Source organism: Pleurodeles waltl, chromosome 4_2 (genome assembly GCF_031143425.1).
Source record: "Pleurodeles waltl isolate 20211129_DDA chromosome 4_2, aPleWal1.hap1.20221129, whole genome shotgun sequence".
Classification (NCBI taxonomy): Eukaryota; Metazoa; Chordata; class Amphibia; order Caudata; family Salamandridae; genus Pleurodeles; species Pleurodeles waltl.
The window spans coordinates 993,185,809-993,203,834 of record NC_090443.1 but is presented as its reverse complement, the minus strand read 5'-3'; the positions used below and the strand labels follow the sequence as shown (position 1 = coordinate 993,203,834).

The window sequence follows — 18,026 nt, the reverse complement described above, 5'->3', positions numbered from 1 at the left end:
CCACCAAAATTTTTGAAGAAAACAGACCTGTTTTTAGCGAAGTGCCTACCTGTAGATTTTGGCCTGTAGCTCAGCCGCCACCTAGGGAAACCTACCAAACCTGTGCATTTCTGAAAACTAGAGACCTAGGGGAATCCAAGGAGGGGTGACTGGCGGGGCTCGGACCAGGTTCTGTTACCCAGAATCCTTTGCAAAGCTCAAAAATTGGCTAAAAAAACACATGTTCCTCACATTTCTGTGGCAGAAAGTTCTGGAATCTGAGAGGAGCCACAAATTTCCTTCCACCCAGCGTTCCCCCACGTCTCCCGATAAAAATGATACCTCACTTGTGTGGGTAGGCCTAGCGCCCGCGACAGGAAACGCCCCAAAGCGCAACGTGGACACATCACAGAAAACAGACCTGTTTTTAGCAAAGTGCCTACCTGTAGATTTTGGCCTGTAGCTCAGCCGCCACCTAGGGAAACCTACCAAACCTGTGCATTTCTGAAAACTAGAGACCTAGGGGAATCCAAGGAGGGGTGACTGGCGGGGCTCGGACCAGGTTCTGTTACCCAGAATCCTTTGCAAAGCTCAAAAATTGGCTAAAAAAACACATGTTCCTCACATTTCTGTGGCAGAAAGTTCTGGAATCTGGGAGGAGCCACAAATTTCCTTCCACCCAGCGTTCCCCCAAGTCTCCCGATAAAAATGATACCTCACTTGCGTGGGTAGGCCTAGCGCCCGCGACAGGAAACGCCCCAAAGCGCAACGTGGACACCACCAAAATTTTGGAAGAAAACAGAGGTGTTTTTTGCGAAGTGACTACCTGTAGATTTTGGCCTCTAGCTCAGCCGGCACCTAGGGAAACCTACCAAACCTGTACATTTCTGAAAACTAGAGACCTAGGGGAATCCAAGGAGGGGTGACTGGCGGGGCTCGGACCAGGTTCTGTTACCCAGAATCCTTTGCAAAGCTCAAAAATTGGCTAAAAAAACACATGTTCCTCACATTTCTGTGGCAGAAAGTTCTGGAATCTGAGAGGAGCCACAAATTTCCTTCCACCCAGCGTTCCCCCACGTCTCCCGATAAAAATGATACCTCACTTGTGTGGGTAGGCCTAGCGCCCGCGACAGGAAACGCCCCAAAGCGCAACGTGGACACATCACAGAAAACAGACCTGTTTTTAGCAAAGTGCCTACCTGTAGATTTTGGCCTGTAGCTCAGCCGCCACCTAGGGAAACCTACCAAACCTGTGCATTTCTGAAAACTAGAGACCTAGGGGAATCCAAGGAGGGGTGACTGGCGGGGCTCGGACCAGGTTCTGTTACCCAGAATCCTTTGCAAAGCTCAAAATTTGGCTAAAAAAACACATGTTCCTCACATTTCTGTGGCAGAAAGTTCTGGAATCTGAGAGGGGCCACAAATTTCCTTCCACCCAGCGTTCCCCCACGTCTCCCGATAAAAATTATACCTCACTTGTGTGGGTAGGCCTAGCGCCCGCGACAGGAAACGCCCCAAAGCGCAGCGTGGACACATCACATTTTTTCATTGAAAACAGTGCCTACCTGTAGTTTTTGGCCTGTAGCTCAGCCAGCACCTAGGGAAACCTACCAAACCTGTGCATTTCTGAAAACTAGAGACCTAGGGGAATCCAAGATGGGGTGACTTGAGGGGCTCTGACCAGGTTCTGTTACCCAGAATCCTTTCCAAACCTCAAATATTGGCTAAAAAAACGCATTTTTCACACATTTCGGTGACAGAAAGTTCTGGAATCTGAGTGGAGCCACAAATTTCCTTCCACCCAGCGTTCCCCCAAGTCTCCCGATAAAAATGATACCTCAGTTGTGTGGGTGGGCCAGGTGCCTCCAACAGAATAAGGCCCAAAACTTGTAGAGATACAGGGGATAGTACTGCGAGTTTATAAGGACATATTCTTTTATACATCTTTAGACTGACTCTGCTTTGGGGACCCACATACGTGAGGTGTCATTTTATTTGGGAGACTGAGGGGAACACTGGGGAGTAGGAATTTTGTGCTGGAGTGGTGATCGTACGAAGAAAAGTCAGGAAAATATGCTTTTTTTAAGCACATTTTGAGGTTTACAGAGGAGTCTGGGTAAGAAAATGTTGGGGGATCCACGCAAGCCACTCCTCCCTAGACTCCTTGGGGTGTCTAGTTTTAAAAAATGTCTGGGTTTGGTAGGTTTCCCTAGATGAAGGCCGCACACAGGACCAAAAACATAGGTGCCCTCTCCCCCCCCAAACACAGGTAGTTTTGTAATATATCGTTTTGATGTGCCCACATACGTCCGTGATGTGCCAAACACTAAAATTTTGAAAAGAAACACACTTAGGTTATGTGAAAAAGACCCCTCACCCACCAACCAAGTTGGTGGCATGCTTCATCATCGGGGTCCCACCTGAGGCACCTAGCGTGTCATAGGTGTGCTGCGACGCCTGATTACAGCGGAGCAGGTTTGGTCATTTTTACCACACATACTGGTTGGATTTGGCACGAGGGTGAGTGATGGTTCAGTGGATCAAATTTTACTAACAAGAGCTTTCACAAAAATGAAAAGCACTGTTAGTAACTGAAAGGCAAAAAACTGAACCAATGACTCACAGCTCGTGAGCTGTAAAGCCGCGACAAGGCACCAACCGCTTTACAGTCCATTCACACAACTTTCATACATGACACACACAAGGCCATTCACACCGCCAGCCACGGGCCCAGCACATTACAACACTCACATCGACAGACAGCGCCACTCAAGGGCCCATCACTTACATACGCCCACATGCCTGATACAACAATCACACCAGCTGATGGGAGTGTGTGGACTGGTGTTTGGCTTGCAGTGTGTTGCAGTAGCCAACATCAAGTCAATATGTACAGTCTCAGCCAAGCCCCACTCCACACACAATGGCATCATATTTTTTTTTTTTTAACAGAGGAACCCCTAACTAAGTAGAAAGAATTACAAAACAACAAACACAAAAGCTCTAACTAACAACATGACAGAAATGCTAACCATGAAACTAAACACATGAAAATACAAAACAGACATGAGTTTACACTCATGGTTGTTCCCAGAAATTCTTCTGGGTGTGGTAATTCTTAAAACAAGCACCGACACACAGCCCAGGCTTTGAAGGACAATCTGGGCAGTACATTCGAGTCTCCCTCCGGATACCTCTTCGAAAACACACTCTACATTTCTTAGCTGGAAAGTCTTTTTTGGGTGTGGGAGGAATGTGCTCAGCAAAGTGGCGATCTTTCAATCTAGCCACATCCTCCACCACTGCTTCTCTAGGAACTCTGGCCTGTTCCACCACAATAAGGCTCTCTATCACTGACTCCTGAAATTTCACAAATGTCATCTTTGAGTCTGGAGACCTATCCCTAAACACAATAAAAGACTTGAAGGTTGCTAAGTGGAAGAGGTGAAGTGCTAACTTCTTATACCAAACATAAGACTTACGAATAGCAGTATAAGGTTCCAACCTCTGGTCAACTCTATCTACACCTCCCATGTGCTTATTATAATCTAAAATGCACACAGGTTTGCGCACTTCAGCAACCTGGCCCCAAACAGTCACAGGGGAAGTACTCTCATCATGGATGGTACTTAGCATGTAGACATCCCTCTTGTCTGAAAATTTCAAAGCTAGCAGCTCCTCGTTCCGCAAGGCACAGCACTGTCCCCTCTCAAGTTTTTTACAGACAAGCTCCCTTGGATAGCCTTTCCGGTTAGAACGGATTGTGCCACAAGCAACTGTGTCCACTCTAAACAATTCCTTGAACAACTGCACACCAGTGTAGAAGTTATCTACATACAAATGGTGACCTTTGTTGAACAGTCGTCTACCAAGATCCCACACTATTTTCTCAGTAACTCCAAAAGTGGGAGGACAACCAGGGGGGTCAATATTGGAATCCCTACCAGTGTACACACGGAAACTATACACATATCCTGTCCTACTTTCAGACAGCATATACAATTTAATTCCATATCGTGCCCTTTTGCTAGGAATGTACTGCCTAAAAACCAAACGACCCTTGAAGAGGACCAAAGACTCGTCCACACTTATCTCTTTGCCTGGAACATAGACCTCCGAAAACCGATCTACAAAATGATCAAGGACAGGCCTAATCTTAAAAAGACGGTCAGAATCTGGGTGATCTCGTGGCAAGGCTAATGCATTGTCAACAAAATGCAGCATCCTAAGAAGAAGCAAATACCGATTACGACTCATGGTAGCTGGAAATATAGCTGTTGCCATCAAGGGACTAGTAGACCAATAAGAAGCCAGTGACGGCTTCCTTATCAACCCCATCAAAAAAGTCAAACCCAAAAACTTTTTTAGCTCCTCCAAATTTGTGGGAATCCACTGGGCAGCTCTAGAGTGTGGCCTAAGTCTAGCAGCGTTGTCCCTCAAATGCTGCTCCGCATACAAATTAGTCTGCTCAACAATCTCTTCCAAAAACACATCATCCATGAATAACTCAAAGAAATTGATAGGCATAAAGTTCTCTGTATTGGCGTTACACCCCGGGAGACCAGTAAAGGCAGGCAACTCTGGCTGCTCCATGTTTGGGGCAACCCAGACATCAGGTCTTCTAACGGGAAACCTTTCAGCCCCAGGTTGCTGCACTATTGGCACATCAATGTCCTCCTCTAAAACAGAACCTTCATCTGCACTGAGTGTGGCTTCATCATCAGAAGATTCCCCTCCAACAGAAACATCACTGCCAGAATCTCTGACTTTCTCCTCTGCCTCAGATGCAGAGTCCGTCTCATAGTCATGATCAGACTGTGACTCAAAAAGCATACCAACCACCTGCTGAGCGGTCATCCTGCGGCTAGCCATGATCTCTCCTGCTAAAATTAACTGGACAAATTCACCACCAACAACCAGCACTGTGTAAGACAAGTAACAAAGTGTAGCTTTGTTAGTAAGAGTTACAAACTCAAAAACTATACCGCTCACTTGCCTGAAAAAGCTTGATTCACCAGCAACTACACAGCAATCACCAATGATATCCCACTAAAAAGAAAGAAAGAAAGGCAAATTAGAAATAAGACACAACAAATATCATTGTGCACAAACCTAAGGACAATTTCACACACAATCCTGCATTTAGTACACCCCCTACAAACATGTCATTCATGCATGGCAACAATACTCCTTTGGAGTAAATTGTTTTTACTTACCTAAAACATGCAACTGTGCAAACTGCAGGTCAACCACCGCCAAAACCGCAAGGAGCCACAGCAAATAAAGCAAAAGCTTTGAACTAGAACAAAAAGGAGGACATTTTTTTTTATCACAAATGCAAAGACTTCTTCAGTTGACAAACACCCCACCATCAAACATTTTAGAAATTGGTGCCTAAGTGGATTCTGTCATAGGGGCAGATGGGCCTACTAAAAAAATAGGCCTGTGTGCCCCAAGGAAGCCAGAAAATACCTTTAGTACTGTGTCCCCATGGAGAGCGACCCTTGCCAAAGGGGACAGCCCTCAAACAAAAAAAAACAAAAAAAAACACACACAACACTATCCCTGGTGCCTAAGTGGCTTCTGCCCCCTTGGGGGCAGGTGGGCCTAAGAAAATAGGCCCATCTGCCCCCAGGGGGTGTAGAAATGGCCAACAGGTCAATGCCCCCCTGGGGGGGCGCCCCGTGACCAAGGGGACGCCCCCCCACAAAAATAAACACATAAAAAAAAATCCCTGGCGTTCTAGTGGTTTCTGCCCCCCTTGGGGGCAGATCAGCCTAAAAATAATAGGCTGATCTGTCTCCAAGGGGTGCAGAAATGGCCTGGGTACCTGTGCCCCCAAAGTGGGGGGCGACCCTTGCCCAAGCCCCCCCCCATCCACTAACACACACACACACACACACTATCCCTGGTGTCTACGTGGCTTCTGCCCCCCTTGGGGGCAGGTGGGTCTAGAAAAATAGGCCCATCTGCCCCCAGGGGGGGCAGAAATGGCCAACAGGTCAATGCCCCCCTTGGGGGGGCGCCCCGTGCCCGAGGGGACGCCCCCCCACAAAAATAAACACATTAAAAAAAATCCCTGGCGTTCTAGTGGTTTCTGCCCCCCTTGGGGGCAGATCAGCCTAAAAATAATAGGCTGATCTGTCTCCAAGGGGTGCAGAAATGGCCTGGGTACATGTGCCCCCAAAGTGGGGGGCGACCCTTGCCCAAACCCCCCCCCATCCACTAACACACACACACACACACACTATCCCTGGTGTCTACGTGGCTTCTGCCCCCCTTGGGGGCAGGTGGGTCTAGAAAAATAGGCCCATCTGCCCCCAGGGGGGGCAGAAATGGCCAACAGGTCAATGCCCCCCTTGGGGGGGCGCCCCGTGCCCGAGGGGACGCCCCCCCACAAAAATAAACACATAAAAAAAAATCCCTGGCGTTCTAGTGGTTTCTGCCCCCCTTGGGGGCAGATCAGCCTAAAAATAATAGGCTGATCTGTCTCCAAGGGGTGCAGAAATGGCCTGGGTACATGTGCCCCCAAAGTGGGGGGCGACCCTTGCCCAAGCCCCCCCCATCCACTAACACACACACACACACACACTATCCCTGGTGTCTACGTGGCTTCTGCCCCCCTTGGGGGCAGGTGGGTCTAGAAAAATAGGCCCATCTGCCCCCAGGGGGGGCAGAAATGGCCAACAGGTCAATGCCCCCCTTGGGGGGGCGCCCCGTGCCCAAGGGGACGCCCCCCCACAAAAATAAACACATAAAAAAAAAACCCTGGCGTTCTAGTGGTTTCTGCCCCCCTTGGGGGCAGATCAGCCTAAAAATAATAGGCTGATCTGTCTCCAAGGGGTGCAGAAATGGCCTGGGTACATGTGCCCCCAAAGTGGGGGGCGACCCTTGCCCAAGCCCCCCCCCATCCACTAACACACACACACACACACACTATCCCTGGTGTCTACGTGGCTTCTGCCCCCCTTGGGGGCAGGTGGGTCTAGAAAAATAGGCCCATCTGCCCCCAGGGGGGGCAGAAATGGCCAACAGGTCAATGCCCCCCTTGGGGGGGCGCCCCGTGCCCGAGGGGACGCCCCCCCACAAAAATAAACACATAAAAAAAAATCCCTGGCGTTCTAGTGGTTTCTGCCCCCCTTGGGGGCAGATCAGCCTAAAAATAATAGGCTGATCTGTCTCCAAGGGGTGCAGAAATGGCCTGGGTACATGTGCCCCCAAAGTGGGGGGCGACCCTTGCCCAAGCCCCCCCCCATCCACTAACACACACACTATCCCTGGTGTCTACGTGGCTTCTGCCCCCCTTGGGGGCAGGTGGGTCTAGAAAAATAGGCCCATCTGCCCCCAGGGGGGGCAGAAATGGCCAACAGGTCAATGCCCCCCTTGGGGGGGCGCCCCGTGCCCAAGGGGACGCCCCCCCACAAAAATAAACACATAAAAAAAAAACCCTGGCGTTCTAGTGGTTTCTGCCCCCCTTGGGGGCAGATCAGCCTAAAAATAATAGGCTGATCTGTCTCCAAGGGGTGCAGAAATGGCCTGGGTACATGTGCCCCCAAAGTGGGGGGCGACCCTTGCCCAAGCCCCCCCCCCATCCACTAACACACACACACACACACACTATCCCTGGTGTCTACGTGGCTTCTGCCCCCCTTGGGGGCAGGTGGGTCTAGAAAAATAGGCCCATCTGCCCCCAGGGGGGGCAGAAATGGCCAACAGGTCAATGCCCCCCTTGGGGGGGCGCCCCGTGCCCAAGGGGACACCCCCCCACAAAAATAAACACATAAAAAAAAATCCCTGGCGTTCTAGTGGTTTCTGCCCCCCTTGGGGGCAGATCAGCCTAAAAATAATAGGCTGATCTGTCTCCAAGGGGTGCAGAAATGGCCTGGGTACATGTGCCCCCAAAGTGGGGGGCGACCCTTGCCCAAGCCCCCCCCCATCCACTAACACACACACACACACACACTATCCCTGGTGTCTACGTGGCTTCTGCCCCCCTTGGGGGCAGGTGGGTCTAGAAAAATAGGCCCATCTGCCCCCAGGGGGGGCAGAAATGGCCAACAGGTCAATGCCCCCCTTGGGGGGGCGCCCCGTGCCCATGGGGACGCCCCCCCACAAAAATAAACACATAAAAAAACATCCCTGGCGTTCTAGTGGTTTCTGCCCCCCTTGGGGCAGATCAACCTAAAAATAATAGGCTGATCTGCCCTCAAGGGGGGCAGAAATGGCCCTAAAAGACATGCCCCCCAAAGGGGAGCGACCCTTGCCCAAGGGGGCGCCCCCCCATCCACTACACACACAATCCCTGGTGCCTAAGTGGCTTCTGCCCCCCTTGGGGGCAGATGGACCTAAAAAAAATAGGCCGATCTGCCCCCAAGGGGGGCAGAAATGGCCAACAGTTCTCTGCCCCCTTGGGGGGGGCGCCCCTTGCCCAAGGGGGCCCCCCCTCCCAACATACCTGCACAGAAAATATAATTCCCTGGTGATCCAGTGGTTTCTGCCCCCCTTGGGGGCAGATCCGCCTAAAAAGTAGGCCAATCTGCCCCCAAGGGGGGCAGAAATGGCCGTAACTAATTGCCCCCACAAGGGGAGCGACCCTTGCCCAAGGGGCCGCTCCCCGCCAGCAAGAAACACGAGCAAACAACAAAAAAAAAAATCCCTGGTGTCTAGTGGGCATTCCTGCTGCCCGATCGCAATGCGATCGGGCAGCAGGAATGCTCAAAGAGACACCGGGGGAAAGGAAAAGCCTTTCCTTTCCCCCGGTGCCTCTTTAGCCCAAACCCCCCACCCACCGGGAAGAGGAACTCACCTCTTTCCTCGTCGCCGCACAGGAAGCAAATGGCTTCCTGTGCGGCGAAATCCCCATAATGAAGTCAGCGCGCGATCGCGCGCTGACGTCATTATGGGGGGGTGGGGGGGTCGGGGGTGGAAGGGGAAGGGCTTCCCCTTCCATCCCTGACTTTGGGGGGGTGGGGGGAAGCACACAGAGGGAGCGAGAGCGCTCCCTCTGGGCTGTGTGCCGAGGACGTAGTGGTTACGTCCTCGGCACAGCAGCACTGTGCCGCGGGACGTAACCACTACGTCCGCGGCACAGAAGGGGTTAACGCCCCACAAAGGACAGAAGACAAAACCTGTCAATGTTGAGCACCCTCGAATATCCCAGATGATGAGGGAGACATCGAGGATGACGACATCAAAGTTGCGGTTCTCGTCATACGTGCTGTGCAACCAGGGGGACATCCCCGAAAACGCATCCCAAAATGCAACGTGTTGACTGCTGGCCATCAAGTGCAGGTGCTGATCAGCACTGGAGCATCCATTAACATCATGGCGCAGTCAGTAATGCAGACACTTCCTGTGAGGCGTATCTTGTGCCCCACATACATGTAGGTATTTGCATATTATCATGAGACTCCCCACACATATGTAGTCCATATTATAGTAGATATATGGCTATGGCTAGTATGATTACCACAAGTTTGAGGATAATATGCTTACTACAAACTTAACAAATTTACGGACTATGATTGTCATGAAAAATTAAATACTTTTTTCATGAAGAACTAAGTGGTGGAAAACTGCAATATATGGCATCCTGCAAGGTTGTGTGATATAAAAAGTCCTCTACTATAATATGGAATACATATGTGTGTGAGTCTCATGATAATTCTGCCTTACCAGGAATTTGTCCTGGTGTTTTGAGGATTAGGGGGCTGGTCCTCAAGACTCACACACCTTGTACATGGACAAATTTTCAACTTAGCAGAGTGTAAAGATGCGGCAGTGATCGCCTCGGCCATTTTTTCCTTTTTTATCAAGTATTTGCATATGGCTCCACTCCCTTTGGCCAGTGTGTTCACGACAGATTGCTCACAAATCTTACTCCATTCGTGCCAAAGTGTATGTCACAAAAGAAGGGTCGGGAATGGTAAAGCTGCCGTGTGGCAGAGCTTCTTCAACTGGTCGCTTTTCCATTCAGTGTACACCAGGAAAGTGTGAGTTATATGGTGAGAGAGTTTGCACCTCTGTTTGAAGGTATAGGGTGCCTCAAAGACTGTCTGATACATCTCCAGGTCGGCAACTCGGTCCAACCCATGGCACTAAAACACAGCAGTGTGGCCTTCCACCTGAGACCAAAGGAAAAGGAGGCACTGAATAGGTTAGAACAGGCTGATATCATTGAGCGGGTCAACTGTCCAACTCCACTGGTGTCTCCAATCGTGGTGGTGCACAAACCCAAACAACCCGGGGAAGTTCAGATTTGCGTTGACGTGCCTACCCAATTTAGCCATTAAGCGAGAACGTCACTTAACGCCCACTGTGGCTGACATTGTGGCAGAAGTGAATGGATCCAATTGGCTTTCCAAGATGGATTTGTGAGCTGCCTACCACCAGTTGAAGCTAGAGCTAGAGTCTCGAGCCATCACTACCCTCTCCACCCATGTGGTCCTACGGAGATAAAAGCACCTTTGTTTTGGAGTTTTCAGTGCAGCTTAGGACACTATCAGGAGCATTCTGGCTGGCCTTGAGGGGGTCCTCAACATCAGTGATGGCATACTCATACATGCCCCCTCGCTGGAAGAACACATTAATAACCTGACAGACACTTTCCAATGACTGCACGACAATGGTCTCTCGCTTTACAGAGAAAAGTGTGCCTTCCTCCAGAAGCAAATAGCATTCTTTGGCTATTGATTCTCCTAAAATGGAGTACAACCCAACCCAGTCAAAGTTCAGGACATCTAGTCAGCACCGGCACCCACCACAGTTACAGGAGCGAGAAGCTTGCTAGACATGGTCACATACTGTAGATGATTTATTTGAAACTTGACGGACCTGACAGCAGCGTTAAGAGAACTAACAAAGAGCAATACAGTCTGAAACTGGTGGCATATACTAGCCATGTGCTGACAGAGACTGAAACTGTGTTCCCACATTGAAAAGAAGACCACTGGCGTACACTGGGGCTGCCATCACTTTCACCTATATCTATATAGCCAGCTTTTCATTGTTCATATGGATCACAAACTCTTAAATCCACTATCCATGGGGTCATCCTCTAAACCACCACTGAGGATCGAAAAATTGATTCTGCAGGAGTCTCATTTCACAGTCATCGACTGCCCTGGAACCAAGCAGATTATCCAGATGTTGAGGTCATGGACTCAACCACCGCAAGTCCAACAATACAGAGGTTGGAGAGGATCATGGCCACCCATGGGTTCCTTGAGGAACTGAGCACAGACAAAGGCCCTCTGTTGTCAAGTCAGGAGTTCACAGATTACCCTCAGTCCTGGGGCATTAATCACCAGAAGCTCACGCCACGCTGGCCACAGGTAAATGGAGAAGCAGAATGATCCACGGACAAAATATGGATTGTGCCTTTTATGCTTTCCACATGGAACACTGTCTGACACCTCACTCGACAACACACGTCAGTCCCAGCTCCCTGTGTTTGAACCGACCAGTGGATGATGTCATTCCCCAGATTTTCGGGTCGTCAGCGATACAGACAAGTTGCTGGAACACTGCAACTATGCCGGATACAGAATGACTGCAAGTCCAGATTCTGCCGAGCGAAACAAAGTTCTGTCACGGTTGGAGATGTTGTGATGTTGAAGAATAGACATCCCAGGAGTAACTTTTGAGATTGAGCCATGGAAGGTACAGTCAGTAAAATGGAAAATAATCACTGCTCAGAAGGCTGGAGAGACTATCTCAAGGAGCATATCTTGTTTTAAGCAATGCTGGTCTCCTCTGAGCAGCCCCAGGATGGATCTCTCTGCAATCCCAGGGATTGCAACAGAGACTGATGACAAAGTCCCGACCGAGCTCCCTAGACCACCAGGACCATCTCCTGTTGTAAATTTGCCTCAAGCAGCTAGGAGGTCCTCGTTCCCGGAGCAGGATCATGATGTGCCGTCAGATTCCAGCAGATGCCCACGGCTGGCAAGGCAGGATGAGACAAGAGAAGAAGCCACTTGTCAAGGAGCCAGGAGATATCATCTCCAACTTTGCCCTATGAGATTTTCTAGTCTGAAGAATTTGGTTTTAAATTGAATCAATGCTGTACTCTCTCCCTTTTCGTGTTTTCTCTCAATAGCTCCCTATTGCTGCCCATGTTTTGTCCATGATCAGGGGGTCACCATGCTTATTAAGTCTGACTTGTCCCTGTGTTTTATTTTATTTGAGGTAAAAGAGGAATGTTATGTTGTGTCAGTGGGTGAGCCCAGTGCGCGATAGAGGGAGGGGATGTTTCTATATGGTAACCCTCCAAATGTGATCCCTGATTTCCTCCACTGGAAGTAAGATTCAATTAATTTGTTTAGCTGGATCACCAATAATTTGGGAAAGGGTAAGTCAACCCATCAGGAACATATTTAAATTATGAAGAATATTGCCTGTTTGGGCCAACAACGTGCTGATGTCAGCCAGATCAGGTTACGACTGAGAGAACGCTTCTCTATGCCAGCTTCTCTATGCCAGCTCGCGCACCTATGGAAGAGCCAATCACACTAAGGGCATTAGAGACACGAGTGGCGGCCATTCCGGGCAGTGGGCGGATAAACTTGAAATCCATATAGGCACCACCCTAGAAAAGTAGCCCACCCCACCACCCACAGAACAGAGTTAAGCAATGTTTAGCAACAGCAGTACAAACGGAAGTGCAACGTGAATAAAGTACACAAATGAGGAAAAACTCCGATATGTTTCCGATTCTGGCGTGTTTCTGAATCTTCTCATGTTGAACAGGTATCCTGTTGCTTCAGACAGCATCTGTGTGTCCTTTGCAGCTTGGTTCGCCCTTTATAAATACCCCCAGTGAAAATAAACTAAAATAAAAATAGGAAACTGTTTTGGTTGGGTGTATATCAAATCACCGGATTAATATTTGGGATCCATCACAGCAAAATCTACTAGACATAATTACACCACACATACAATGAATGCAGGGCTTCCCCCTACCTAGGTTTTTATATTAGATGATGTAAATATGTTCACTGTTTTTTGTAGTTCCTAGAAAAATAGAAAACATGTAGTTTGAATTACTCTGCCCCTTTAGTTATATCTAGACAGGTCCTTAGACATAATTTCTGAGTGTTTAATGTGCCTACCCGTTCTGCAAACCCACGTTCAGTGCCCACAAAATTGCTGTAATTTGATTGGCCATCACAACAGCATCTATTTTTGGATTCGTTTGCCATTATGCTGTCCGCAACAGTTTGAGACTCTTCAATAACAAATATTAACTGGGGTACTATACGTACCCACCACATAATATCTGAACCCCCCGGGACATGAGGGGGGCAAACTAAACTTCGTGGAGTTGGGTAACGTCCAATTTCTCCAGAAAATACACCTGTATTTTTTTTTTCATGAAAGGTAGGTCATCTGTGCTCCTAAAACCTCTGAAACTGGCGGGGTTAGTTAGGGTCATAAGCTTCACCGCGAGATCAATATGGGACTCTTGATGAATGCAAGCATGCAGGGCCGGCTTTAGGTTGGTGCGAGCGGTGAGGTCCCACCGGGTGCTGACCTCAGGGGAGCGCTGTGTTTAGCAATAACTTACGAAACTTGCGATTTAATAGCACCTGCTGAAAAGTTCCTTGTGCGTCCAGCTTTCAGGAAACAAGTAAAATGTCAAGATAACGTTTGTGAATAATGTTCCTGCAAGGGAGAGAGATGGGAGTTTTGTCTAGGGGCAGCTTTAACTCGCCATAAAGTAGCTAGAGGGTTAAAACGCCTGCTGCAAAGAACAGAACCATATTTTATGTGGGTAGCTGAGTGGATTAGTAAAGCCAGCCTTTACAAGCTCCTTAAAACGAATGTATGTGAAAGGGGGGCTATGGAAAGACGACGGGCACATTTGTCTGGTTGCAGTGAGGGAATCCAAGGAGGTGGTCATGGGGTAGGGGTGCCAAAAATGACTGTCGCACAAGGTGCCACCAGCGCTAAAGCCGGCCCTGCAAGCATGGATTCTGGGGCCATATACACCACTGCTCACACAGTGCAGTGGTGTGTGAAAAACAGCAGTGCTGCATTGCACATACAAGAAAACGTGCTAATGATGTAGTTGAAAACTCTTGCGCAAAAATTGCCACTTTAGCACAAAGCTAAGCACTGTGCTACGGCACAAACATGAGGAAGCAGCATGTATACTTAATGTGCTTGGTGTACACCATCAAGTATAAATCTCCCTTAAATTACACATTACGTATGCAAATTCCACACAATGTCAAAACTGTGTTATGGGCTAGGGCTTCATTCAAAGCCAGGTTTAGCTATTGTATTTGATTGACTTTGTGTTAAATCGTAAGGCGGTTTGGGCTGGCCTATCCACCCCCTTTGCATTCATTAAGAATGAGGTTGATCCTATGCGACGCAAAGTGTCCTGGCACGGTGGCAACATCAACTTTCCAAGTTGCTTGACTCTACCGTTGTCACCACTTTGTGTCACGCATTATAGGTTAGCGTCACACGAGCGCTCGTTCTAGGCTGTAGTAAAGTTGGGAAAGGGTGGTTAAGGTATTCTTTCATGTGACATTTTTCTAAGGTAACATTTTTTTGTGTGTGTTTGTATCTGTGTTGGTTTATACGTGTGTGTTTGAAATGTGCCACTTTGCAAGAATACGCCAATTTACCATTACACACATTTATTTTACTTCTGATAAAATTACTAAATCGAAAAGTTTCATTATTGCTTCATATGCCAAGCCATATGATTCTATCCTAACCTCATGCATACATTTCCTGGTGAAATCAGGAGTGATATCACAAGACTTTGTTTACCCTGAAGAAGGCAAATGAGTGCTTGGTATTAGAAACGTTAGAAGGATAACTTTATTTTGTATGCGACTACCCTGGCTCACTTGATTATTTGCAGGAATTACCAGAAGTCTGAACCATCCATGCATGATCACTGGGGTTATGAGTTAGTGATAGTTGATGCCATCGAGAAGTTAATTTGGTCTTTTAACCAACAACTCAAGAAACTACAATCAATTTGCCAAATTGAACCATGGCAGGGCCAAAGTGGGAGTAAGTCACAAATCGGTGTAATGCAATTAAAGATGATATATAATGGTGGATCAGGATGTGCCACATGATAAGTTAAAATGGATGAAAGATATATGTTGCACATTATGTTCAAGTGAAATGTATGTATATTAACTATGAGGTAAATAATAGAATACATGCTTTAGATGACAATACCTGTCATGGGGAAGAGAAAGTGAATCCTGGATAAATATCTGTGCTTCCCATTTATAAAAATGCACCGGTTTCCGCCGTTCATCCTCCCTCCACATGTACAAGGAGCGATGCTGCTGGAGTCAAAAGTTGGGGATGAGGTGAAATAGTGCGAGAAGCAAATAGTCACTATACTGACTAACTTCTACTTGTTCTTTATTGACATCATGGTTGATCTGTACATGGGCCCAATACTCCTAGTTGGTTCCTTTAAGTCTGCAAGCGAGCAACCTGCTGCTCCGCTAGTAGATGCTCCACTAATAGAAATGCATTAGGTGGGCCTATTGTAATCTTGTACACCTGAGTGTACTGGTGAAAGGGGTCACCAAAGCAAATGGCTTCTGGTCTGGACAACTTGGCTCTTCCGGGCAGATCACCCATGGAATGAGTTTTGTCTAGAGCAGTGGCTCTTAGCCTTTTGACTTCTGTGGACCCCTCTTAATCATTACTGGAAACCACCCCTGGCGAATCATTGTTAGATTCTGGAGACCTCCACTAAGTCATTATTGAAATCTGGGGTCCCCCATCCTATGGAATTTTGATGATTTGAACCGCAAAACAAAACACAGAATTGAGGAATCAGGCATTCATCAAACAAATACAGAAACTATGAAATATTGTATTCAATTCATAAACATATATAAAAAACATTTTAATGGAAAAGGGCAGCTTTTAAGGCAACCCATCATCCGTATTTTATACTGTCTGATGCACTTGTACTACTCCCACAAATCAATCTGAAGATACAAATTTAACATGTAGCCACCACTTTCAAAATCCTTCACATTTACAGAACATTTTTACATTTTAAATTTACATTTTGCTTCTTTGTGCACACTTTATTAATCAATTAATATTATTTTAATTACGAAGTGATCGAGGACCCCTTGAGTAGATGTTGCAGACTCTGAGGCATTCCGCTCTACAGTTTAAGAACCAGTGCTCTAGAGGGAAGTGATCTTCTGGGCTCAATACTTAATTTAAGTATTTATGCAACCCTCCCTATTGGACCTGTATTGCGAAAATGGGCGTATGGGGGGATCAGGGAGGACACAATTTGTTTGTGATGATGTTCCCATTGTACTTTTCTCCTAAGTATGTTTGTGTTATACAAACCCCAAGCCTAATAACACCATGGTAATGCTGTATTTAGTATACAGCGCACCATGGCACACTTTAGCACAATAGCATAAAAAATGATGCCATTGTGGCACTTTGCTGCACTAGCCCCAAAAATGTTTTTGCTAGTCCAGCAAAGCTCAGGGAGGCCCATAGGAAATAGAAACAGCGACACTTTAATGCCTGCCCCGGGAAGGTGTTAAAAAAGTGATGCTAGAATGGCACAGTGAAATCTTGTAAATTTCGCTCGACCATTTGTTTTTGGGCTCTCCTGTGGGGGAACGCCCCCTTGCATACATTATACTTGGGGCAGGTATAATGTGGCGCAAGGGTTTACAAAGTGGCGCAATGCTAGCATTGCCCCACTTTGTACATAGAGCGCAGGGCGAGGGCATGCTTAGCGCCGCCATAGTGTAAAACAAATTATGATACAGCGGCACTAAGGGGTTTGCAAATATACCCATAAGGGTGTGCAATATTCCGAATTTGCCTCCTCTTGTAGTTTGCAAATTGCCTTTACTACACTAAAGTAAAGGGGTGCTAAACATGTCTGCATACACAATGTAATCATGTGGGTCTAAATATCAAAGAGTCCCCGTGGGTGAGTTTCTCTCAAAAAAGAAAGGGTATGAAGTTCAAAGGTGAGAATATCTCTTGCTACAGTGAATGTAGCAATATCCCCCGCTCCATGGTATCTCTCCTCTGTGATGATCAACAAAACTAGTGGGCTACCTAGGGGCTTCTTTGATAAAAGCAACTGAGGATCAATGCACAGATATTTGTCTTAAACCTAAGCAGATAGCCATGCACCTGTTAAATGTCCTAACCCTAATTAGAACATTGGAATGTTTGGAGATCCCTTTTGGACAATGGAGTGTTCTGGGATTTTACTGGCTGGTAAAAGCCAGGGGCGTCAACATACTAATGTTCTTTGTTCACAGCAACAGCTGTGAACAAAGACCTCACGGAGCCCGAGGGGATTTCAATCCCCTCAGGTTTTGAGAGGCCTTTGTTTTATTTATTAGAACATTCTGCCCTCTGGTGGCGGAATGTTCTAATAGACTTATAGCCCTTTGTAGCTGGGCTATGCCGTCAATTAAAGCCTTTAATGGCCGGTATAGCCCGCAATAGCAGGTTCTAACTCTATAGCAGACAGCCGTGGACCCAGCTTATTGTAAAACATTGTACATTTCCTGGAAATATAGAGTTAACAGTGTAAAACTGAGAGTTCTGCTCTGCCTAGTTGGCCTGTCTTTAGTGATTGACATCTAAAAAGCAGAAGTGACAGACATGCAGAAGTTAGTACTGAGCTTCATCTAGGTAGGGAGATAGTTTGGATAGCCAGAAAGATGCTAATGGTGCTTAAATCTAAGGAAGATTTGATGTGCCCTTCTCAGACATCATAAAATACCACCAGTGAACACTAAAGAAATGGTCCTGTAGGGAAACAGAAAAGAAGAGTGGGCACAAGGAGCAGGCAATAGAGGGAAGCATGGCTAGCTCAAAAATTGTAGCCTAAGAGGTTATATCTGAGCCAGATCATGAGGACATCACTTGAACCACAGAACAGATGAACAGCTATGATGCATCTCACCACCTTGTATCCTTCCCCATGCACCCATGTCCAGCTAAGTGAAAGGAGAAAGATTGGTCCTCTGAAACTTGCAACCGGGAGAGGTCCA

General features: G+C 47.4%; 1 protein-coding gene across 1 annotated transcript in view; it reads left to right on the top strand.

Annotated features, from left to right (window-relative positions):
• Window positions 1-11,589, top strand: part of LOC138293969 (peroxiredoxin-like) — a 166,414-nt gene extending 154,825 nt beyond the window's left edge. Inside the window, exon 5 of the mRNA XM_069233230.1 lies at window positions 11,465-11,589. Coding sequence (XP_069089331.1) covers window positions 11,465-11,589 — 125 coding nt within the window. The remainder of the gene's footprint in view (window positions 1-11,464) is intronic.
• Window positions 11,590-18,026: the final 6,437 nt, after the last annotated feature.